The sequence below is a fragment of the Mobula hypostoma genome, chromosome 19 (genome assembly GCF_963921235.1).
Source record: "Mobula hypostoma chromosome 19, sMobHyp1.1, whole genome shotgun sequence".
Taxonomy (NCBI): Eukaryota; Metazoa; Chordata; class Chondrichthyes; order Myliobatiformes; family Myliobatidae; genus Mobula; species Mobula hypostoma.
The window spans coordinates 52,548,025-52,572,705 of NC_086115.1; the positions used below are offsets into that span (position 1 = coordinate 52,548,025).

General features: G+C 38.5%; 2 protein-coding genes across 5 annotated transcripts in view; both read left to right on the plus strand.

Moving 5' to 3' along the window:
• LOC134359042 (zinc finger protein Pegasus-like) overlaps positions 1-10,245 on the plus strand; it is a 46,799-nt gene extending 36,554 nt beyond the window's left edge. Inside the window, exons 4-5 of one of the 2 annotated variants that reach the window (XR_010021008.1) lie at positions 955-2,696; positions 10,200-10,245. Coding sequence is in view for 1 of the 2 variants with exons in the window: in XM_063071876.1 (XP_062927946.1) it covers positions 955-1,886 (932 nt within the window). In the remaining variant the exon portion in view is untranslated. Of the gene's footprint in view, positions 1-954; positions 7,246-10,199 lie in introns of those variants that run through there. The other variant, XM_063071876.1, reaches the window with a different exon arrangement.
• Positions 10,246-12,514: 2,269 nt separating this feature from the next.
• LOC134359044 (L-seryl-tRNA(Sec) kinase) overlaps positions 12,515-24,681 on the plus strand; it is a 42,414-nt gene continuing 30,247 nt past the window's right edge. For 2 of the 3 annotated variants that reach the window (XM_063071878.1, XM_063071879.1), the window contains exons 1-4: positions 12,515-12,782; positions 15,079-15,367; positions 18,990-19,191; positions 20,479-20,554. In XM_063071878.1, the coding sequence (XP_062927948.1) occupies positions 12,597-12,782; positions 15,079-15,367; positions 18,990-19,191; positions 20,479-20,554 (753 nt within the window). In that variant the 5' untranslated portion in view covers positions 12,515-12,596. Of the gene's footprint in view, positions 12,879-15,078; positions 15,368-18,989; positions 19,192-20,478; positions 20,555-24,681 lie in introns of all 3 variants that reach the window. The other variant, XM_063071880.1, reaches the window with a different exon arrangement.

The window sequence follows — 24,681 nt, forward strand, 5'->3', positions numbered from 1 at the left end:
TACATTTGATCACAATTCTTTGTAACAGTTTAACGTTTTTTAAAAGAAGTACTGACGGTGAGGCCCTTTTAAAATGAAATGAGCTAGGAGTGATGAAAAAGGATTAGTTAAGTGTAAAGTATCATTGGTAACATCAGTTTGAGATAACTATAGCAAAGTACAGTACTGCTCCATGTCGGGTATTAGATGCTGTAACATCAGCACACAACTGCTACAGCTTTCATTTGTAATTGTATGTGAAGTGGTATTATGAATGACCATGTCAGCTTCAAATTGTATGTACAAACCCAAAAATATTTGTTGCCACTCCTTTAAAAACAACAATTTCCATTTGGTTTTGACACATGTTTTTTTGTGAACACTTTCAATGAACTTTTATAAAAAAGTAGGTGTTGGGCATCCTGAAATTCAAGTAATATTATTGGAAATAAAAATAAATTCAGATGCTGGTAACCTGAAACAAAAAAAAAACCAATGCTGAAGGCACTCAGTGGATCAAGTAGGTTCTCTGGAAAGAGAAATGGAGTGATCGTTTCAAATCCAAGATCCTTCATTGGCTCTCTGTTTCTCTTTCCACAAATGCTGCCTGACCTAAGTATCTTCACAAAATGGAGGAAATAATGCTGATAATATATTACATCATATTTTATCAGTAAACTGAAATTCTAGCTATTAATTGGTGGGGTTAAGAGACATAAATCCAATGGAAACCTATCAGCCATGTGGGAGGAATTTCATCATTCCTTACCTCAAAAAGAAAAGTGTAACTTTTCAGATCTGTAAAATTGTAGCCGTGCTTTTTATCAGCCGACAATTAAAGTCACAGTTTTGGCAGTAACCTAAGATTTCCATGGTTCCTTCAGCACGACCAGCTGAAGTACAAGGTAATTTTTGGAGGATAAATGAAAAGAGAGATAAAATGGCAAGGTTGCTGATGTATTCTTTCTGATACAGGTGAGAAGCCCCACAGATGCCACCTTTGCCCGTTTGCTTCAGCGTATGAGCGTCACCTCGAAGCACACATGCGCTCACATACAGGTGAAAAACCATACAAATGTGAGCTATGCTCTTTCTGCTGCAGTGATCGAAGTAATTTGTCCCATCACCGTAGACGTAGGCACAAACTTCTTCCCTTGAAAACTGCTAGGAACTGCCTGGCCAATAAGAAAATGTTGGGAGCTTTACAGAGAAAATCTAGCAACTCTGTGAATTATGGGCCAAGACTTCTGATTAATCTAAGTCCTCCTTCCATGGTGGTACAGAAGCCAGATTACCTCAATGACTTCTGTCATGATGTATCAGCTAATTCCTGTGAGAATTTGCAAAAACTACATTCTGGTGGGATCTCGAGGGACACTCAAGATATTATGCTGGATAATCCATTAAATCAGCTTTCTACCTTAGCAGGCCAATTATCCAGCCTTCCACCTGAAAATCAAGCTCCAACATCTCCTGAAGATGTAGCCTGCAGGGATGAAAAACCGTATGTGATCTCACAGTCTACAGCTCCAGTTGTTTCGACGGTAGCTTCCAGTGTGGCCCAAAGCTCGTCCCCTATCAGTCCAGATGCATGTCCCACGCACAATCAGCAGAACTTCAGTCCTGTGGCAGGTCCCAGTAGTGAGCACAGTGTTCACACAAGTACACCCAGCATGACAAACAGCCAGCCTAGCACCCCTACTCCGCCAAATCAAGGTCAAGATCCCCAGCTTCTTCATCATTGTCAACATTGTGACATGTATTTTGCAGACAATATCCTTTATACTATTCATATGGGGTGTCATGGCTATAAGAATCCATTTCAGTGTAATATATGTGGATGCAAATGTAAAAACAAATATGATTTTGCGTGTCATTTTGCTCGAGGTCAACACAAGCAGAATTAACACTTGATTAAGTCCTGTTATTCAAAGTAAGTACATATTGGATGAATGTTGGTTTGTATTGAAAATATTAAATGTATTAAGAGCCTTATTTCTTTTCCCTCTTGTGTACCTTCTTAAAATATAATTTCTTCAGTCTTCAGAAGAGGGCGTGAATAAGGTTCATGCTACTTTAGTGTACATTGGTACAGCGGCATTTGATGCTATTTCCTAGAAATAGGAAGGTGTAAATTTCAGCTGTACCATCATTCTTACCTCTAAAAACATTGCAGTGATCTTATCATGGGCAATGTGTTGTACAAACAAGTCATGTTCTTACAGAGAACTGGTTTTGTTTTGTATTCTACTGAGACTGGGGAGAGAAAATATTGCGAGTATAGAAGTAACTGTTTCCCCTCCATTTTTTTCAGTCCCAGCGTGTATTCTCCATCTGTGTTCTACTGTAGGTTGAAATAGCAATGAGTTAACTGTGTATATTATTTTAAATGCTGTTTGCTCTTCGCATTAAAAATTCTGAAGTTCAAATAAGATGCCTTTTAAAGATCTGTTGTTTTGAAGTAGATAGCAATAGTTGTAGCTGAAACAAGTGATATCCTTCAAATGCACCATCATTTTTTAACAATGAAACTTGTGTTAACAGTTTATTATTCAATAGTTGCAGTATTTTATTGCAAAATGTGGTGTAAATAGTCGAACTAAGCATTTGCACCTTTAAATCTTACCATTTCTTTATGCTAATTGAGATCTGGAGAAACATTTCAACACCAATACAAAGTCCAAGGTTGTGTTTCTAATAATTCTGTAAAGATGCAAGTAAGTAAATGTTTCTTTTCTAAATTGCTATGTCTGCCAGTATTAATAAACCCTGCCTACTGTATGTCTTCATGTTTTGTAGGGCAGTAGTATTCAGTGGAAGACTGATTTGCAGCAAAAACATTAAAGTTTTATATATTTAATATAATGCTGGCACGTGATTCAAGATAATGTTCAGATCAATGGCTATAGTTAAATCAATATAAACCCAATATATGCAATACTTGTGGAATGGGCATGTTGATAGTTTCTAGTAATAAGTTTATTAGAGATTTATGACCTAAAGCTTTTTAATTAGTTTTTACAGTTTCTTGCTGTGTACACTTTTTATAACATTCAGTCTGTGAAGTTAATTTGTTAGATATCATCAGTATATAGGCAAAATGCCCATTCAGAACAATTGCATGGCAGCTCAATCTGCAAACATTCTGCAAGCTTAAATGATTAGGCTGTACATAGAACCAATACTTTCTTGTCCTTTTGGGCATTTCTTGTACACCAGCATTGGTTCATCTCTAAAGCATTGCAGCATAATGTTGGTGCTTATTTCTCTTTTTCAGTAGTCTCTATGCATTTTTTAAACTTGGTACTAAAAATCATGTTTTAAACTGTTAAAATTTTTCCTTGTCTACCATTCCTTCCATATATCTCTCACACCATTGGGAATTATGGTTTCCTTTCTGTTCTTCAACAGCTTCTCTCATTATTTAAACCAAACATCAGGAATTTCTGTCTCCATTGCACAATTTGGTAATTACATAAGTTAGTAAACTCTATTGCAAAAAGTGGTTTAAAAAGTAAATAATTTAAAGAAGCGATTAGATTACTTATTACTCTGCTTCAAGGATAATAGCTATTTCAAATGTGTATGATTTTTATATATAACATACAGTATTCTTTACTATTAGATTTAAAGTACTATGAATTATTATGTGGAATACTCAAAGCACTTTTTGTATTTTGCAAGAGCTGACAGTAGATGAACAGATCACCTACTGTTGGTTGATTCTTACTCTAGTGACTGAGAGCATTGTAAATGCATTTTTTTAAAATGACTCTACGAATCATCAGCTGGGTTAAGGTCAGCTCCTGGAGTGAAATAAACACAGAAAACTTTGTCCTTCATATTTGCACTTCTGAAGTCTGTGGCTGCTTGTCTTCTGGTTTTGCTAGGGAATCTACTTTCATATCTAGCAGAAATTCTTGATGCAGTTAACCAGCAACTTTTACAAAAAGCAATGTGTTTTCAAGCTCCACTGCAGCTTGTTAGGAAAGGTAGACTCTATCATCGCTCAGCTAGTGAACATCAGCAACAAAATAAACTTTCATTTGCAGGCTGTATTTCACTATATTGGTAACTGTGCACTGTTGATATTAAGTTTTAGATAGTCCTTTAACTTGCTCCATTGAGGAGGCATGCCACCAAAGGGAACTAACGTTACATACCTTTTGTGCCTTCAGATGATCTCACCTAATAAGTTTTAATAGAGTTGGTTAATATTTAGCACAAAATGGTAACAGCTGTAAAACATTACTTGTCCTCTGCTTTTGCAGTTACCATATACAAATCTGAAATAAGGTTGTCTATTTACCTGTGTTTTTTTAAAAATTGGTCCTACAATGGAATTAACAAATGAATGATTGGTAATAATACTGATTGATAAATAATGGGCTTCACTTACACATTTCTCAAATTCAATTACTTCTGTTGCACATTGACTAGTATGAAATTTCAACAAACAAACTTTAGTTTTAAGTTTTAAAGAAATGAATAACCAGAGGTGCCTAATGAATACATTGTAAATATAAGGATGTCATAGTCACTTATAGGCTTCCAATATACACATTGTTAAATCAGCCAAACTCCATTTTTTAAATATATCCACACAATTGCTTTAAATACACAATGGCTGAACATATTTGCATAACGTGAGATTTTGATGATGGAATATTGGATTAATTGAAGCAGTGTCACTGACAACATATTAATTGAAAGTATGTCACATCTAGGCTCAGTTTAGAATCATATCCCTGTATCAGATATTTAGTGCACTGGATATTTAGTGCAAAATTTAGGCTTTGTATTTGTGTTCTGAGAGTGTTTTAGTGTTGGAGATGATTTCCTGTGACATGTCTACTTTGTAGAAATTATATTCAGTAATGTTATTGAAGAACAGTAAGTTCTCTAGTTGGCATTCTTCAGTCAATGCCAATGAAAGGTGATTTTACTGGTCCTTCATTGATATTTCTGAGATGTTTCTTATGTGGAATATATTTTGCTGCTTTCTCGGGCTACTATTGCATGAGGCAGCATACAAGGCAAATATTAAATAATTCTGCCTGCCCAATGCAGTCCTTTAGTCCTTCAGCACTGTCCCAATAGTTACTTGTGTTTGTTGTTAACTTTAATATTGGACAGAGTACATAGAGAGAAATTGTTCTCATTGGTGACAAATTCAAAAATCAGACCATATACAGTACTGTGCAAAAGTCTTAGGCGTATATACACACACCTTAGCTATATATATGTGCCTAAGACTTTTGCACAGTAGAATGAAGGTAATTGGCTAAAGAACCAAATATAACAGGATAATCCTCTGCACTGAGTGGTTAGGATCTGGAATGTACTGGTAGAAGCAGAGACAAATACATTTATGATATTCAAGATGCAGTAAACAGTTACTTGAAAGAAAACACTTGCAGGGTTTTGGGTAGAGGGCTAGAGTCAGTACTTCTGAATGGAGCTGGGTTGGTCTCAAATGGCTGAATAGTTTCAATCTTTAATTTTGTTTTAAAATGATACCTTAACAGTTATCACAGTAATTAGAGGTTTGAGAGGAGTTAGACCTATCGTAATGCCACTAAATTATGTTATTTGAAATTGCCAAAATAACAGGTTGCTTTCTATAATACCTCTTTGATAAAACAAAATGTTGAATGGACTTTTATAAGAGCACCATAAACTATCATTTGACACCAATAATTGATGTAGGGAAGAGATGAGTTTTAAGAACTCACAGAGAGGAGAGGAGAAACTGAGAGGTTCAGAGAAAGAATCCGGCACCTGGGACCTTGATGGATGAAGGAATGGCTGGCAATGAAAGATATTCAAGGTGTACAAAAGTTTAAAGGTTGAGGAATACTATCACTTGGGATTTTTTGGGAACAATGGGAGTTTTAAAATATAAGCAAAAATAATGGCATGGATAGACATGAACCGAAATGGATGAGACTTTTGATTTGATGCTTTGCATTGTTAAGATTAGATTACCTACATATCAGTGAACAGGGGTTGTTGAGTGAAGCAGATTTTTGTACTAATTAAGATACAAGCAACAGGGCAGTTACATCGACTAAATAGAATTTTACCAATAATGTAAATCGAGAAAGGCCATGGGATCAAAAGTAAAACCTTCCTAGGTGGCATGTCACAACTAACTGATAATAGTAGCAGGCTGAGTTAGACAGTTACATTATAGTAAAAATCCACAAATTTTTAGTCCACGTAAAAACAAAAAGATGCATCAATAAATCCTAGTCATCTTTTCAGACTGGAACAGATGAAAATTAGGCTGAATTATATATTACTGGTATCCAAAATGGTTACAGAGCTTCTGGTATCTCAAGTAAAAATGCATGTCACTTATTCCGTTATGAAATATTGTAGATTTCAATAAGAAAATAGTATGTCAATAAGAACACTCCACTTTTTTTCAGTTCAACAATGTAAAGAGGGCAGTATTGTTAGATTTTGTATAATGGCTGTTGATTTTAGTTCTCAACTGTGTGTAAAATGGTGAAGAGTTCAACAAGAGCTTCATATTAGTAATTTCTCCCGGATTTTTCACTCTCAAATCCAAGTCCAGTATTCCATCATTAATTGATTATTTGTAACTATATAAATGTCGATTAATGTGCCGGTAGACATCACTGAGCACTTTAAGTAGAACTTGAGGACTTTGAATAAAGAGACAGTTATAATTTTTGGCTTGATTATTCCAAGCTTTTTTGAATCCTGATGCTTTGTCATGTTCTTTTATATTCCAGATTTTATTTGGTTCAATTTATATACAATCTCATGAAAGTTTTGTTATATTTGATAATTAATGTAAAATGTGAGTGTCATTTGCTTGAATCGTGTTGTCTTTTCAGCAATGCTATTAATACACACATTAACAAGTGCATATAAGTTTAACAATTTAAGTACTGTAAAAATGTAAATATACTATTGTGATTGAATAGTTATTTAAGAAGCTATTGCTCCCATTGGTACCTGTGCTTGATAGAAAACAGACAAGTGTTTAAACTAGCTTAAAGGTTTCTATTTTAATAAAAATATATCCTATAAAAGTCATTCCTTTAACACTTCTTGTGAGATTATCTAATTCTATGTGCAAACAAGTTGTTGCAATAGAATGCACTATTTGGTGGCATTGGCTGTTCAAATATTGTTCATGTTTTAGAATTGAATCGTGTTTTAAAAAAATAAAAGACTTAACCAATTCAATTTTCTTTTTGAGATTCGTTTTGTATAAGACATTTTGTTGCTTTAACTGGAGTTTATGCTCTGTATAATAAAGATAAAAGTTTACATTTTCTATAAAGGTGTACATTTTCTTTCATTTTCAGCAAGATGGACAATATTTGTTTATGAAATATCAAATGGAAGAACTTTCTCAGATATTTTAATAAATCTGCTTCTGCAATGCTACGATATGTGGTGACAAATGTATGCACATCTGTAGAGAATATATTTTTATGGTGCCATCTCTGATTATTTCCAAATTTACTGCTTTTATCCTGGGGTTTGTTTTATGTTAGCTTCTGAATTATGTTGGAATCCTTTCTGAATCCAGGCACCACAGAAGTCTGCAGCTGTTAAACCTTTGAACTATGGATTTTGAGATGAAGCAGTGTCAAAGTAGTACACTCTCAAAAAATTGAGCTTCCCTAAAACAGAATAAGCCGGCTGGTGGCGCAGTGACATCAGCGCCAGACTCCGGAGCGAAGGTTCCCGAGTTCGAATCCAGTCAGGCCACTCCTGGGCATGCTTTCTATCCGTGCCGGGTTGAGTGTCGAGCTCGCAACTCAGCCTCGTAAAAAAAAAACTGTGCTGTTAAAAGGACGTAAGGGACCACTCACGGAATCTTTCCTCCAAGACAACCACTTGAAAAAGGTGGTCGCCGAGGCTCTGGCAGAGTATGGCACACAAAAAAAAACGATAAATCAACAAACTGAACACTGCAAATTCCTGTGTTAACAATCTACATCATTCTTTCAACAGATACAGCAAGAGAGTTAATATGGCACCTTTGGATTTAGATAGTTCCTAATGGGTAGTTTTTTCCCTGACCATTGGAAGTTTTTCCCACTTAATGCATTTTGTTTTTTTTAAGGTGTTACATCGTAAAATTATCACTTTTCCAATAAATTTGGTATGCTTCAAGTGAACACAGGAATTGGGTGCTAGTGTGCCTGAAGGGAGCATGAGGACTGTGCAGTATCACTGGGGTTTCAGAGTTTCATTATAATTAATATATTGGATTGCAGGTATTTCATGCAATTAATTTTGGTGATTATAATAAACTTAATCATTGCCTCACATTCTTAATAACTGGCCCGAGGGTACTGATATAGTAAACTTTTCAGAAAATTTATGTAATGAAAGAACTAGGCTGGGTTATGTTACTTACTATTGTAATAACCTAGGATAAAATGAAAAAACTACTTCTGATAAGTGATATATAAAATTTTGCTGATTCTCACAGGAGGAAGTTTCAAATAAACATTTTTAAGTCGATTTCCATATAATATCAAAATACATTTTACTTTTATTTAAACTTAACTTTTTATGAAAGCAATAGTTCAAAAATTAGAAAGGACAAGAGAATTGTACAGTGCAGGATTGGCCACCAGGTCCATGCTTATTTTTCTACCTATCTACACTTTTCCCTGAGGACTGTATCTGGCTGTGATTTGCCTATTTAAATGCTTATCTAATGTCTCTTAAGTATAGTACTTGCAGCCACCATCTCCTCTGATAGTGATTATGTGTCTGTAAAGTTACTGCCTCACAATGCCAGAGACCCAGATGTAATCAGTGAATTTTGCACATCCACCCTGTGATCACATGGGTTTCTGCCACATGCTCTGATTTCCTGCTACACCTCAAGGATGTATGGGTTGGTAGATTAATTAGACACCGTAAATTGCACCCTGTGTATAGCTGAGAGGAAAAAAATGTGGAATTAATATTGGATGAGCATAGATGAGGGTGAATGGTCAGCACAGACTGTGATGAATGTTCACTTTCCGTGGTCCAAGAAGCTTATTGCTAACCTCAGCTTTCTAGCATAGCAGCATGACCTTTCCAAAGGGTCAGAGTTGTTAACAGGTTAATGTTGTCATAAACCAATATTCCTTGTTCAGCTTCATATTGAAAACAAGAACCACTCTTAAGTTCTTAATGTAAATTGCAAGCAGTAACCTGTCTGAAGTTAAAAGGACACCTTTGCTAATGAATAGTACTGTCTACATAGCACAGGCTGATAAGAGATTGGTTTGAAAAGTGAAGTGACCATAAGATGTTCTCATGCATCAGGTGAACATAAAGCAATGGGATTATGTTCATTGGCCTACATCAAACCAGCAACTACAGCCAAGTTATTTGTTTCATCTTGATAGAGATCAAGAAAAGTTTTATGAGACTTAGTACATCAGACATGGTCACAGATATGATCAATCAATACTTGTGATCTTTGTGTATTCAGAGAGTCAACACTCGCACCATTAATTTTGTATGTCTGGATTAACTCCAGAAGCTTTTAGACAATTTGTGTGGATTACTTTGTCCCAGCAAAGGTATCCGAAAAGCATTACATGCAAATAATATCAACTACAGCAAAACCTTATAAATGTTAGAAAGCATTGGGATTGTTAGTATTAACAAAGAAAATGACAAAGATGAGGTGACAGAAAGAAGAACTAGAATTCATTCCTCAGCTATCGGTTTTTGCGACTGATGGCTCCTTCATCTGCAACTCATTGGTATGTTCTTTTAGTTTGTAAAAATTGGACCTGTTAATTGAAATCCATTGTAGTTTTTAAACTTTTGGAATTCAGATTCTTTTGAAATCAGAAATCCTGAGTTTTAAATGTGTGTTAAGAACTATTTGTTCAAATTTAAATGTGTATCATTAAGAATGGTGGTTGTTGTTCATTGTGCCCAAAACCTGTGCGGGAGAATTTTTAAAGTGGAAAGGCTATTGCACTGGGGCAGTTCCACACTTGACCTTGGAGGTCCTGGTCCAGTGATACAAACAAGCATCATATCTGGGGTCTTCCTTGGTTGCAGTGGATGACCATGACTTCTGTGCCTCATCAGGCCCTTTGTTCTCCATGGAGCATTGTATCCTGGCCATTGGATCTCGTTGTAGATCTTATCTGCCCAGTCCACTGCATCTGACTTTGCATGCTAAGACAGACATGTTCCTATCTCACCAGGGTAGGCGGCCACCAGCTACTCTCATCTATTGGAGCAGTGTATCGGGATGTGACCAGTGTCACGTGCAAACAGCTACTTGGGACCACAGGTGAGTGTCTAATGGGGACCAAAGATGAGTGAACTGCCTGGAGTAGCTGGAGAGACTAGACAGGGAAGTAAGTCCATCTTTCAAGAGTAGGTTCATACAGTGTAACCTTCCTATAGGGAGGTGCCCTATATTGGACAGGGTATGGTGGACCAAAAGGCCTCTTTCTATGCTTTATCTATCTATCTTACACCAACATGGAAGAAATTATCAGGTAAACACCAGCTCTCAATGAAGTTGTCCTATGGGTCGGGTCTCATGATCTCTTATTTCCTTGCACCCCTTCAACTTACTCTGACACATGCCCATCAACTCTCCCTCAATTTTATTTTTGCTATTAACCTGCTATTAATTTACATTAACTAATGTACCTACCACTAATGGAAATTAGTCATGGAGGAAACATGCAAATTCCATGCAGGCTGGGATCCAAGCCCGTGGAGTCGTGAGGAAACAGCTCTAAATTGTGCCAACATACAGGCCTCTTGTTTATTAGTCTCTGTTAATGCCAACATTCTTGAAATAATATTATCTTGGGAATAATTATTGCTTTATCTTTTCAAGAACAGTACAATGGAAAATACATTCCAGTTAATTGCATGAATGCAACTGAAAGTGAGTATGTCAAGACATGAACGATTCTCATGCTAACTGCTAAGAATCTGGGCTCATTTAAAACTAATATATAGACTTGAGTTAATGCCTACTCCCAAATCCACTCTGCCTCACAAACTCACCTCCACTTGTCTAAGCGGACCCTCTACACCCAAGGTTCTACCTGCAAAGTAGAGCAGTCTATATGTAAACCTAGGCCTTGGCAGCATATCCCCATGCCCATGGAACACTGCCTTTGGTAGCTTGCAAACTCCCCACCAGTGATTGTATGGTTGTGACCTGTGTTTATGCTATGTATGGATTACTAATTCCTTCAAAATATGTGGCAAGTGTTGTTTGTACCTTGCTTTTCCAACATACATTTGTGTCTCTACAATAAGAATGTCAATACATGGTAATACCATTCATATTTTTTGTTCATCTGGAATTGTCTCAGTCACCCATAGTGTCCACAATGTTCTACCATTAGTTACATATTATGTCAGTAAATATATTCAAAATTCAAAGTAAATTTATTATCAAAGTACTTGTGTCTCAATATTCTACCTTGAGATTCATTTTCTAGCAGGCATCCACCATAGAACCAAGAACTACAATAGAATCAATGAAAAACTGCACACGAAGACTGACAAACAAGCAATGTGCAAAAGAAAACAAGCTGTGTAATAGAAAAACAACCTAATAATAAACAAATATATAAATAATACTCGGAACATGAGTTGTAGAGTCCTTAAACATGAATGCTGAGCTGTAGTCAATAAAGAGCATGGTGATGCATGCATCTCCATTGTCCAGATGTTCCAGAGCCAGTGAAATAGCATCCACTGTTGCCTGATGATTAAAGTGCAGATGCTGGAAAATTCAAAATAAAAACAAATGTAAATACTCAGATGAGGTGAGGTAGCATTTGTGAGAAAGAAAGTTATTGGTTCAGGTTTGAGACCTTCAGTGAGAATGAGAAAATACTTTGTTTTCAGTTGCAGAGACGGCTAGGTAGAGTATCTCCGACAGAATGAGACCAAATTAATCATTTTATTTCGAAATACAGCACGGCAACAGGCCCGTGCCACTCAATTATACCCATGTGACCAATTAAACTACCAAATTGTACGTCTTTGGAATGTGAAAGGAAATCCGTGCAGTCACAGGGCGAATGTACAGACTCTTAGCAGCGGCGGGACAGCGCTGTAATAGTATCGCCCCTTCAAACATGAGTTACAAGCAGATTATCTCTCTTTCTCGTAGTCACCTGTTTTTTCCCCAGTTTGCCAAGTTTAGTAAGTTAATTGGGTGCTGTTGATTGCCCCAAGTGTGTGTTGGTCAGCGGTGGAATCTGGAAGGAGATGATAAGAATGTGGGGAAGAATTAAAAAATTGGATTAATGTAGGATTAGTTTAAGTGGGGAGAGGGTTTGAGGGTCTGCATGGAAGTGTTTGTATCTGTGCAGCATCTCTCCACGATTCTCCAGGTCACCTCGGGGTTCTACCGCAGGCCAGGACACCCCTAACCAGCCACTATGCAGCCTGTGAACGCCCCCCTATCTGAAGTTCGCCTCCATCGCGGGCCCGGATTGGCGGTCGCCAGCTCATGGCCAATTCTGATTGATTGCGCCTGACGTCAATCAGAAGGTCCCGCCGCTGGAGGCGGGTGGAGGCCCGGCCCGGCCCGGCCACCGGCGGCGCCCGTTCAGCGTAGGATGAGGGCCAGCTGTGTGTGTCTGCTGGCCGGCCTCCCTGGTGCCGGAAAAACCACGCTCGCTCGCCTTCTGCCGAAGCTCCTGCAGCCGAGGTCCGAGTCGATAGTGTTGTGCTACGATGATGTGATTCCCGGGGAAGCTTTCCTGGCGACAACCGAGGCGGGCAGTGACAATTCCACCGGAACGGTTAGCATGTTGCACAGCAGGTTACAGCTTTCTCCAGCGGCATTTTAAAATTATGACTCGCCTTCACAAGATCAATCTATGCGTTGCAGTTTTATGGTGACGACTTTATTTACTTAGCTCCAGGTACCAGGCCCCTTTCAGGCAGCACAGTATTCTAGAATGTTAAACATAAATTGATCTGATAGAACGAGATCTGTTCTATCCTTTACAGTGTTGCTACCCATTTCCGAGCTCTTGAACAGAATGAGTACCTGTACCTTGAGATTCTCGTAATTCCCTGCTTGAGTTCTTTTCTGGTTTATTTATAAAACTCAAGGACTCCGTTTTTACTTTCCTAAACCTTACACATGTTCCCTTTTTCGTCTTCAAGTTCACCACCTACCTCAGCATCCAAGGTTCCCTTTCCTTGCCATCCTTATCTTTCTAACTGGAACACACCTGTCCTGCACGCTGTGCAGTTGGTCTTTAAACCACGCCAGATGTGGACTTGCCAGAAGCTGTTCCTAATTAACTCTAATAAATTTCCGCTGAACTCTTTAGTAATTTACCCTACTCTAGTTTAATACTGTCCTGCAAATTCATATTTATCTCCAACCATTTTAAAATTTAAGGAGTTAACGGTCACTGTTCCTTAACTAGTCTCCCACTGATGGGGTCGTAAGCACTCAGTAAGATCGAAAGTCATTCATAATAATCATAACCATTTGTGAAACCATTGTTCATTGATGCAGTCAGACTTTTTGATCACTTCTAGCATTTTCCTATTTTGAATTTACAGCATCATCATTTTTAAATTTTTTTTGTGCTGGCAGTGTTTGCACAAGCTGTCCAAAGACATGCAGTAAAGTGTATACAAATTCTGTATTAAGAGCACAGTATTCTCTGTGAAAGTACACTATTAAGCTCATCCATTCAATTCTGGCCCTCAGCTTCAACATGCATGTAGAACTATACCAAGAAAATATGGAAAAAAAGCTGCTTTAGAAAGAAATTTCAATGAAGAAAATTCTTGTAATTCATGTTAGCCTCTCTCATCCTTTATTGGGTGAGGGGGTGTGTGATGAAAAAAATTCTTCCTCTCACTTTAATTTTATAGATTTTACCAGTAGTAGGAGCATCCTTTTGTTAGATATTTATTTATTATTTTATTTATTGAGATACGGCTCAGAATAGGCCCTTCTGGTCCTTCAAACCACGTCGCCCAGCAATCCCAAATTTAACAAGATGGTTTACAATGACCAAATAACCTACCAACTGTTACGTCTTTGAACTCTGGGAGGAAACTGGAGCACCTGGAGGAAACCCGCACGATGACAGGGAAAATGTGCAAACTCCTTACAAATAGCGGTGGGAATTCATCACATAAACTGTGAATTTGTAGCTCAATTACATTGTAGTTTAGTTTCATTATTACTTTGAACATCACAATCGTGCTTTTTGAACCTTTTTATTCTTTAGATGAAATTAGTGGAATTCATTATCCTCATTCAGCTCTAAGATTTGGTGTTTTCTAGTTACCAATAATTGCCCTTAAACTTCAGTGATCTTCGGTGTATATTGAAAGCAAAACTCAACACCATAAGCTCCAAGTTGCTTTAGTTATGACCAATATGTAAAATGTTAAATTGTATTGGAAGCTATTACAAAATATTATATGTGCAAAATATTATAGCTGAATTTGCATAAAGAATTTTAATGAGACACTCAGATTTAAGGGAGTACACCAGGTTGTTTATGTCCATAATGACATACAGCACAGAAACAGGCTCTTCGATCCAGTAAGTCCACACCAATTGACATCCACCCATTTACACCAATCCTACAGTAATCCCATATTTTTATTTTCCCCCTAACCTCAACTCCCTCCTGATCCCACATCTCATATTCCCTGTAAGGAGTTTGTTCATTCTCCCCATGACTGCATGGGTTTCCTCTGGCTGCTCCGGAGGTTGGTAGATTAATTGGTCATTATAAATTGTCCTGTGATTAGGCTAGGGTTAAGTTGGGAGATTGCTGGGCAGCATGGCTCGAAGGGCCTATCCTGTGCTGTATCTCAATCAATAAATATACATTTATCAGATTGAAAATACAATAAGGATTATCTATTCAGGATGAAATTAACTCAATACGCAGACTTAACATTTGACAAAGGAGTAGTAAATATGCTTTTGGTATTTTATGTAGTAGTTCCATCAACTTCATCCAGATTGAAGGAAGTTTGTGTTTACTTTGAACTGAATGCTAAGCAGTGTTCAGTTTTTACTATTTATTAAATTTTTGTTATTCTGATTTGCAGAGCTCATTTTGGAAATTGTACAGACATAAGCTACTGGTATATATTGAATGCTTAATTCAGGCTATTAATGGGAATGGCCACCTTTGCCTTTCTGGCAATGAGCATGACTTAATGTGGGAATGCTTCATACAGTCACTGAAGCAACAGCAAATTATCTCTGGAGAAACCCAGCATGGAGTGCAGCAGTACACAATTTGCATCAAACATTCAAAGCCCTTGGTTATAATTTTGGATGATAACTTCTACTATCAGAGCATGAGATATGAGGTGTACCAGATGGTGAGGCGAAGTAAGTCCCCAACAGAGCATATTTCTCACTTGTCCTTCAGTGAAAATTTGTAACATTTTCGGTTTAAAAAAAACTTAATGTTTTCTGTAATTGCAGTGAAGATGTAACCATTTAATGTCTTTAATCATGCTTAAACTCTGAGGTTTTGTAGTCTTTCATGTAGCATTGTATTCTAATTTCAGTGTTTTAGGTTTTGCTGGTTCAGTGATAAATTTCTTTTCTGGTATGTATTTTCAAATAAGGTTTTGATACCAATAAATTTGCCTTAAACCATGATATACAGTGCCTATAAATATTCACCCCCCCCCCGGAAGTTTTATTGTTTTACAATATCAAATCACAGTGGATTTAATTTGGCTTATTTGACACTGACCAACACAAAAAGACACTTTCGTGTCAAAGTGAAAACAGATCTCTACAAGGTGATCTAAGTTAATCACAAATATAAAATGCAAAATAATTGATTACATACTTATTCATCCCCTTTAATATGACACACCAAATCATCATTGGTGCAGCCAGTTGGTTTTAGGAGTCACATAACTATTTAAATAGAGATCTGCTTTTGGAGACCTGTTTGCAGTCAAGGTGTTTCAATTGATTGTAGCAAAAATACACCTTTATCTGGAAGATCCAGCTTCTGGTAAGTCAGTATCCTGGCAAAAACTACACCATGAAGACAAACGAACACTCCAAATAACTCCATGAAAAGGTTATTGAAAAGCACGAGGCAGGAGATGGATAACAGATAATTTCCAAGTTATTGAATATCCCCTCGAGTACAGTTAAGTCAATCACCAAGAAATGGAAAGAATAGGGCACAGTTGTAAATCTACCTAGAGCCGATTGTCCTCAAAAGTGAGTGATCGTGCAAGAAGGGGATGAGTAAGGGATAACTCTGGAGGAGTTACAAGCTTCAGTGGCTGAGGTGAGAGAGACTGCACATACAACTGTTGCCCGGGTGCTGCTTTGTGGGAGAATGGCAAAGAGAAAGACACTGATGAAAAAAAACTCACATAAAATCTCAGCTAGAGTTTGCCAGAAGGCATGTGGGAGACTCTGAAGTCAGCTGGAAGAAGGTTCAATGGTCTGTTGAAACCAAAATTGAGCTTTTTGGCCATCAGACTAAGTACAATGTTTGGCGTAAGCGAAACATCGCACATTATTAAAAACATGAAAACACATATTAGAAAGCATGGTGGTGGCTGCATCATGCTGTGGGGATGCTTCACTGCAGCAGGCCCTGGAAGATTTGTGAAGGTAAAGGGTAAAATGAATGTAGCAAAATACAGGGAAATCCTGGAGGAATACCTGATACAGTCTGCAAGAGAACTGTGACTTGGGGGAAGGTTTGTTTTCCAGCAAGACAGTGACCCAAGGATAAAACCTGAGCTACTCAGGAATAGCTTAAGACAACAAAGTTAATGCCTTGAGTGGGCAAGTCAGAGTCCACACCTCAATCCGAATGAGAATTTGTGGCTGGACTTGAAAAGGGATGTTCACTTATGATCCCCATGCAATCTGACAGAGCTTGAGCAGTTTTGTAAGGAAGAATGGAAAAAAAAATTGCAGTGTCCAGAAGTACAAAGCTGATAGAGACCTAAACACACAGACTCAAGGCTGCAATTGCTGCCAAAGGTGTATCTACTAAATACTGACTTGAGGGGGGTGAATAATTATGCAATCAATTATTTTGTGTTTAATAATTGTAATAAATTTAGACCAATTTGTAGAAACTTGTTTTCACTTTGGCACGAAAGAGCCTTTTCTGCTGATCAGTGTCAAAAAAGCCGAATTAAATCCACTGTGATTCAATGTTGTAAAACGATAAAACATGATAGCTTCCCGGGGGGTGGGGGGTGTGAATACTTTCTATATGCACTGTATAATCAGCAGATAGTATGATTGGAAAGAATCCTCTGGCCTCAGGTATGGTTCACTGGACAAGAAGATGCTATGGGCCTGCTTCTGTACCTTAAATTTCTTTGAAGACCATTATTTTTTAGTCATTATTGAACCAAAGGTAAGGTATTGTATATGAAGGTCATGTTTTGCTGTGTTGATTAACTTGAATAGTTGCATGTGCTGTGTGTGACAAGGTCCTGTGTTTTGCACCTTGGCCCCAGGGGAATGCTGTTTCTGGCTGTATTCATGTGTATGGTTGAACGACAACTGAACTTGAACTGTATTCAGCTGTGATGACATTATGTTGAATAAATAAATAAACTATATTCTCCTGTCATTTAGGCCGTGATGAATTGGCAAGTGTTGTACTATCTAAGTTCCTAGATAAAGAATAGTCCCTTGAGTTCAGAAAGTATTGGAATTAGAATTGTATTATTATTGTCATATGTACCAAGGTTCATACAGATCAATTCATTACATGGTGCATGGAGATAGTAACAATACGTAGTAACAAGGTAAAACAATAACAGAATGCAAATAAAATGTAACAGCTACAGAAAAGGTGCAGTGCAGGTTGCCTATAAGGTCCAAGATCATAGTCATAAAGAAGTACATTATGAGTCTATCTTATACTAGGGAGGCATTCAGTAATCTTGTAACAGTAGAATAGAATCTGGCATTGAACCTGGTGGTCCGTGCTTTCTAACTTCAATGAACATTGACTTCTCTAACTTCCCGCTAATGCCCCACCTCCCCCTCGTACCCCATCCGTTACTTATTTATATACACACATTCTTTCACTCTCTCTCCTTTTTCTCCCTCTGTCCCTCTGACTATACCCCTTGCCCATCCTCTGGGTTTTTCCACCCCCTCCCCCTTTTCCTTCTCCCTGGGCCTCCTGTCCCCTGATCTTCTCGTATCCCTTTTGCCAATCATCTGTCCAGCTCTTGGCTCCATCCCTCCCCCTCCTGTCTTCTCCTATCATTTTGGATCTCCCCCTCCCCCTCCCACTTTCAAATCTCTTACTAGCTCTTCCTTCAGTTAGTCCTGACGAAGGGTCTCGGCCCGAAACGTCGACTGTACCTCTTCCTAGAGATGCTGCTTGGCCTGCTGCATTCACCAACAACTGTGATGTGTGTTGCTTGAACGTCCAGCATCTGCAGAATTCCTCGTGGTCCGTGCTTTCAGTCTTTTGTATCTTCTGCCATAGGAGAGGGCAGGAGAGAAAATGTCTGTGGTGGGTGGGGTCTTCGATTATGCTGGCTGCTTTACTGGGGTCACAAGAAATATAGATGGTCCAAGGGGGAGGTGCTGGTTTCTGTGATGAGCTGATTTGTAGCACAGACTCTCTTGACACAATGATTATCTCATTCAAAGAAAGTAATCGTAAAACAAAGTTCAATACTTGACAGGAATGGAAATTTATTGGAACGTGTAAACTATTCTTCAGATTGCATCTGAGCTGAACCTTATCTGGCCTGTGACTGATTTGTGCTTGTGCTGCATTATCCTTTATATGAACTAAAATACTTGTCAATATTGGATATGTTGTAAAAATTCTGCTTCCGTACTAACTAGCTAGCAATTTTTTTCGACTGATTATTTTTAATGCAATCAAAGATCCAGGCTGGTTAGTGCAGAAGTAAGATTTCTGTTTCATAAAAATTACAGAAATTATGTTAAGATAAACAGTAAACAACTGCACATTTTCTAAAAGATTCCATAGGCTTCTTGCAGCTGTTTCTGGACTGTCCAGTTGAACTATGCCTGAAGAGAAATCGTGAGCGAGGTTCCCTAGTAAGTGATGAAACAATAGTCCTGATGTCAGCAAAAATCCAACTGCCAGACCCTGAGAAGAATTCATGGGAAAAGAACAGTATTATACTGAAAAATACAGAAAATATAATGGAAGATGAAATGTAAGTTTTTAAACTTTCTAATTAGAATAAATCTTCTTTAACACTTTTATGCTTGTTTGCTTGGGTAAATGATGAAATATCCCAGATGCACATCAGTTGTATTCGAAGCCAACTTTTTGTAAGGTTACTGGATTTCATTTAAAGTTAATGGAATGCTAAATTTGTAGTTATCACTTGACAAACCTATTCTTCTTGCCAGGGAACTTTACTATGTATTATGGAAGCCCAGGATGTCAGATTGATGTATGCTTTCACTTCAGCCTGAGGACGCTGTACAGTGAAAATGTAACTGATTCTGATTTGGAATTTGTCCTTGATGGGTACGTGAGGGAGAATAAGTTACAAGGGGAGTGGGACTACTAAGAGGCCACAATAACCTGATGAGCCGACTGCCAATCTCTTGTGTCATGCCAAATAAGAAGAAGTGTAGTCATTGTTGTTGTCTTTTGGATTAAATAGAGGTATCAGTTTACTAACTGGTGAGAAAGATTATGCAGTTTCTCAAAGTATTGTGCTGTAATTTCTATTCTGCTCTAAAATAAATGATATCATCAATTGTCACGGGAATTTGTTTTGGTGTACTCAGGGTTGAAAGAATGGAGAATTGGATAGAGTTTCATATTATGATAAGGCTCAGGCAATGTTTAAACAAAGAGTGTGCAGATAGGCACGTAACAATTGAGTAGCAAAGGTTATTTATTTATTTATTGAGATGCAGTGTGGAACAGGCCCTTCTGGTGCTTTGAGCCGTGCTGCCCAGTAACCCCGATTTAACCCTAACCTAACCATGGGACAATTTACAATGATCAATTAACCTACCAGCTGGTATGTCTTTGGACTGTGGGAGGAACCGGAACACCCGGAGGAAACTCACGTGGTCACAGGGTGAACGTACAATCCCCTTACAGATAACAGCGGGAATTGAGCCTGGGTGGCTGGTACTGTAAAGCGTTGTGCTAACCACTATGCTACTGTTATAACCAAGGCCAAGTGAGAATTGCATCCAGGAAAGTATGTTCATAAATGAGCAAAGAGTCTAACTTTCAGGAAGGAAAAGTAAAATCTTTAGGAGCATTTTAAATAGTAGATAAGGAATTTTGAAAACACCTTTGTCCTTGTACACTTTCACAATGTTTGTTTATTTCCCATCAACTGAGAAAGGTTGATGCTAATAATTTTGCTAAATAATTGTCAAATCTATTTCTCATATGTAAAGTTTCTATCCAGTATTATGTATTTTAGTTTTACTGCTCATTTTCATATGTGTAACTCCTATTTTTTTTATAGGCAAAAGCTATTTGAACAGCTTGATATCTCGTTAGAAAATCCAGAGAAGCCAGTGGAAGAAAATATTGAACAAAAGGTAAATGTAATGGTTCACACCATTTACTATGTTTGGTAAATTTGCTTTTAAATGTTATCTTGGTACACAGATCTGGCTTTTGGCAGGAGAAGAAATTCACTTATGTTAGCAGCATCGATGGAACTGATTGGTGGGAAAAAAAGGTTCTCTAGGGAATCCATACACATCATTTGCAAAATGTTTCATATTTATTTCCACAATTGTCTGAAGCACTGCTGTATTTTAAAAGCTAATTTCAGTGTACACTAACAATATGAACAGGAAGTGACATAGTATATACATTATCAGTTGTAATAAGAGTTTTGTTTTGGGTCAAATACCTCTCATCTGAACTAGAAAATGTTACTTTTAATGTACTTTGTTATTATGTATAATTAATTGTTGAAGGTTTTTTTTAGCCTCTGCAATAAGGATTATTTTCAACAGGTAGCGATACATCCACTGAGCCAGAAACAGGTAGTTGGTCACTTGGTCATCAAATGGGCCCTCCAATATGTTTTTTGTTTCCAATGAGACGCTAGCTGCAATTTTTAGGTGGACACAGAACAGAACAGTACAGCACAGGAACAGGCCCTTTAGCTCACAGTGTTGTGCTGAAACAATTAAATTAGTAATAAGCTCATAAGATCTAGGAGCAGAATTAAGCCATTAGGGTTATCCAGTCTGCTCCACCATTCCATCATGGCTGATTTATTATCCCTCTCAACCCCTTCTTCTGCCTTCTCTCTCAACCTTTGACACCTTGATTAATCAAGAACCTATCAACCTCTGTCTTAAATATTCTCAGTGACTTTGTCTGCACAGCCATCTGTGGCAATGAATTCCACAGATTCAGCACCCTGTGGCTAAAGAAAGTTTTCCCCATCTCTGTTCGAAATGGACGTCCCTCAATTCTGATACTGACTTTATAGTCCTAGACTCCTCCACTATAGGAAACATCTTCTCCACCTCCAGTCTATCCAGACCTTTCAATAATCGATAGGTCTCAGAGAGATTCCCCCCCCCCCCCGTTCTTCTAAACTCCAGTAAGTACAAGCCCACATCCATCAAATGCTCCTCATATGTTAACCCTTTCGTTCCTGGGATCATTCTCGTGACCCCCGTCTGGACTCCCTTCAGTGCCAGCATGTGCTTAGATAATGGCCCAAAGCTGCTCAGTATGCTCCCAAGTGTGGTCTGACCTATGCTTTATAAACCCTCAGCATTACATCTTTGCTTTTGTATTCTAGTCCTCTCAAAATGAATGCTAACATTACATTTGCCTTTCTCACCACCAACTCAATCTGCAAGTTAACCTTTAGGGAATCCTGCACAATGACTCCCAAATCCCCTTGCACTTCTGATTTTTAAAAAATTTCTCCCTGTTTAGAAAATACTCCGTGCCTTTATTCCTTATGCCTAAGTGCATGACCATCCACTTCCCTACATTATACTCCATCTGCCACTTCTTTTCCCATTCCCCCTATTTGTCTAAGTCCTTCTGTTAAGCTCCCAACTATGATCTTGTTAAGCTCCCAACTATGACCACCTTTCAGCTACAACTTGGAGATCCCACAACATTGTACCTACCGGTCTCTAACTGCATCACAAGATCATCTACATTATTCCGTATACTGTGTACATTCAAATATAACACCTTCAATCCTGTATTCATCACTCTTTTTAAATTTTTTTTTGGCCACCTGTTAACATTTTAATTCATCCCACTGTCTGCAATGTTGCTCTATCTGCCTGTTTTTCCTCACTGTCTGAGTACACACTACCTCCACTTGCATAGCAAATGCCCCATTCTCAGCCCTATCAGTCTGGTTCCCGTCCCCCTGCCAAATTAGTTTACACCCTCCCCCACATCTCTAGCAAACCTGCCTGCAAGGATACTGCTCACCCTCTGCGTTCAGGTGTAACCTGTCCTTTTTGTACAGGTCATACCTTCCCCAGAAGGCATTCCAATGATCCAGAAATCTAAAACCCTGTCCCCTGAACTAATTCTTCAGCCATTCATTCATCTGCCGAATCATCCTATTCTTAACCTTACTGGCACGTGGCCCAAGCAGCAATCCAGAGAGCATTCAGTGCGAACCCTAAGGCCAGGGAAATTCTCACAAGGAAGCCCTGCTTTTCAGCTTTCTGCCAAATTCCCCATACTCTCTCTTCACAAACTTCTCCTTTTTCCTACCTATGTTGTTGGTGCCAGTATGTACCACAACTTCCAGCTGTTCATTCTCCCCCTTTAGAATGCTGTGGACCTGATCTGAGACATCCCTGACCCTGGCACCTAGGAGGTAACATACCATCTGGGCATCACTTTCCCATCCACAGAATCTGCTATGTGCCAACTGCATAAGAAAAACTTCTGGGAAACTTAGAACCTCTGCCTGTATTTGTCCAAGCCCGTTCTTGTCTTAGCCTGTTATGTCAAAGTCGGGTCACTATAACAATGCATCACTCTAACCCCAATAGTGCATTCCAGGCACCTACTACTCCCTGTGTTTTTATAAAAAAAAAAGCAGACTTGCCCTTCACATCTCCTTTGAACTTCCCTCTCTCAGCTTAAATGCATGCCCTCTGGTACTAGACATTTCAACCCTGGGAAAAAGATGCTGTCTGTCTACATTATCTATGCCTCCCATCATCTTATAAACCTCAATCAGATCTCCTCTGCTCCAGAAAAACAACCTTTGTTCATCTTCTTGTTATAGCACATGCCCTCTAATCCAGGCAGCATCCTGGTAAACCTCTTCTGCACCCTCTCCAAAGCCTTAACTTCCTATAATGGAGTGACCAGAACTGTATACAATTCTCCAAATGCGGCCTGACAACAGTTTTACAAAGCTGCAATACAACTTCCTGGATTTTGAACTCATTGCTGAAACTAATCAAGGCAACCATGCCATATGCCTTCTTAACCACCCCAACAACCTGTGCAGCCACTTCCAAGGAGTTATGAGCTTGGACCCCAGGATCCTTCTGCTCATCAACTCCGTTAAGGGTCTTGCTTTTACGTTTGACCTACCAAGATGTAAGACTTTACATTTGACTGGCTTGAACTCCATCTTCTGTTTCTTCATCCATATATGCAACTGACTTACCATATATCCCATGTAATCTGGTATGCAGCACACTTCTTCAGTTTGTACCAGTAATTAGAGTCAGCAGTTAGGCAGCCTTACCAGGAAGCTTTAAGAAAAGGCTCACAATGTGCTTGTGAGAATTTCCCTGGTGTTAAGGTTGGCGTGGACGCTCACAATGAAATTTTAACAAAGCTTGACTTCAAATGTTTACCCCAAATTCATGGAGTCTTCTCTCTTTGAGTTAACGACTGTTGGTAGGCTGAGGTTGCTGCCAATTTTGTAGGTGAGTACAGGAGATTAAAAGGCTATTCAACAGATGAGAGTAGATTTTATTGAGATACTATAGTGTGTGGAATAGAGCAGTTAATTTCAGGGACACTTTTTCACATTAAAGAGTTAAGTAATGTAGAGCAAATATTTAGGATCATTCAGGTCTTTGGTCAGGAAGCCTTAACTCAAGATTGATCGAGTACGATAGCCTTCAGAATTGTAGAAAGTATTGTTTAAGAGGAGGTTTGCTGCTAAAACATAGAACATAGAATAGTACAGCACAGTACAGGCCCTTCGGCCCACAATGTTGTGCCGACCTTCAAACCCTGCCTCCCATATAAGCCCCCAATTTAAATTCCTCCATATACCTGTCCAGTAGTCTCTTAAACGTCACTAGTGTATCTGCCTCCACCACTGACTCAGGCAGTGCATTCCACGCACCAACCACTCTCTGAGTAAAAACCCTTCCTTTAATATCCCCCTTGAACTTCCCACCCCTTACCTTAAAGCCATGTCCTCTTGTATTGAGCACTGGTGCCCTGGGGAAGAGGCGCTGGCTATCCACTCTATCTATTCCTCTTATTATCTTGTACACCTCTATCATGTCTCCTCTCATCCTCCTTCTCTCCAAAGAGTAAAGCCCTAGCTCCCTTAATCTCTGATCATAATGCATACTCTCTAAACCAGGCAGCATCTTGGTAAATCTCCTCTGTACCCTTTCCAATGCTTCCACATCCTTCCTATAGTGAGGCGACCAGAACTGGACACAGTACTCCAAGTGTGGCC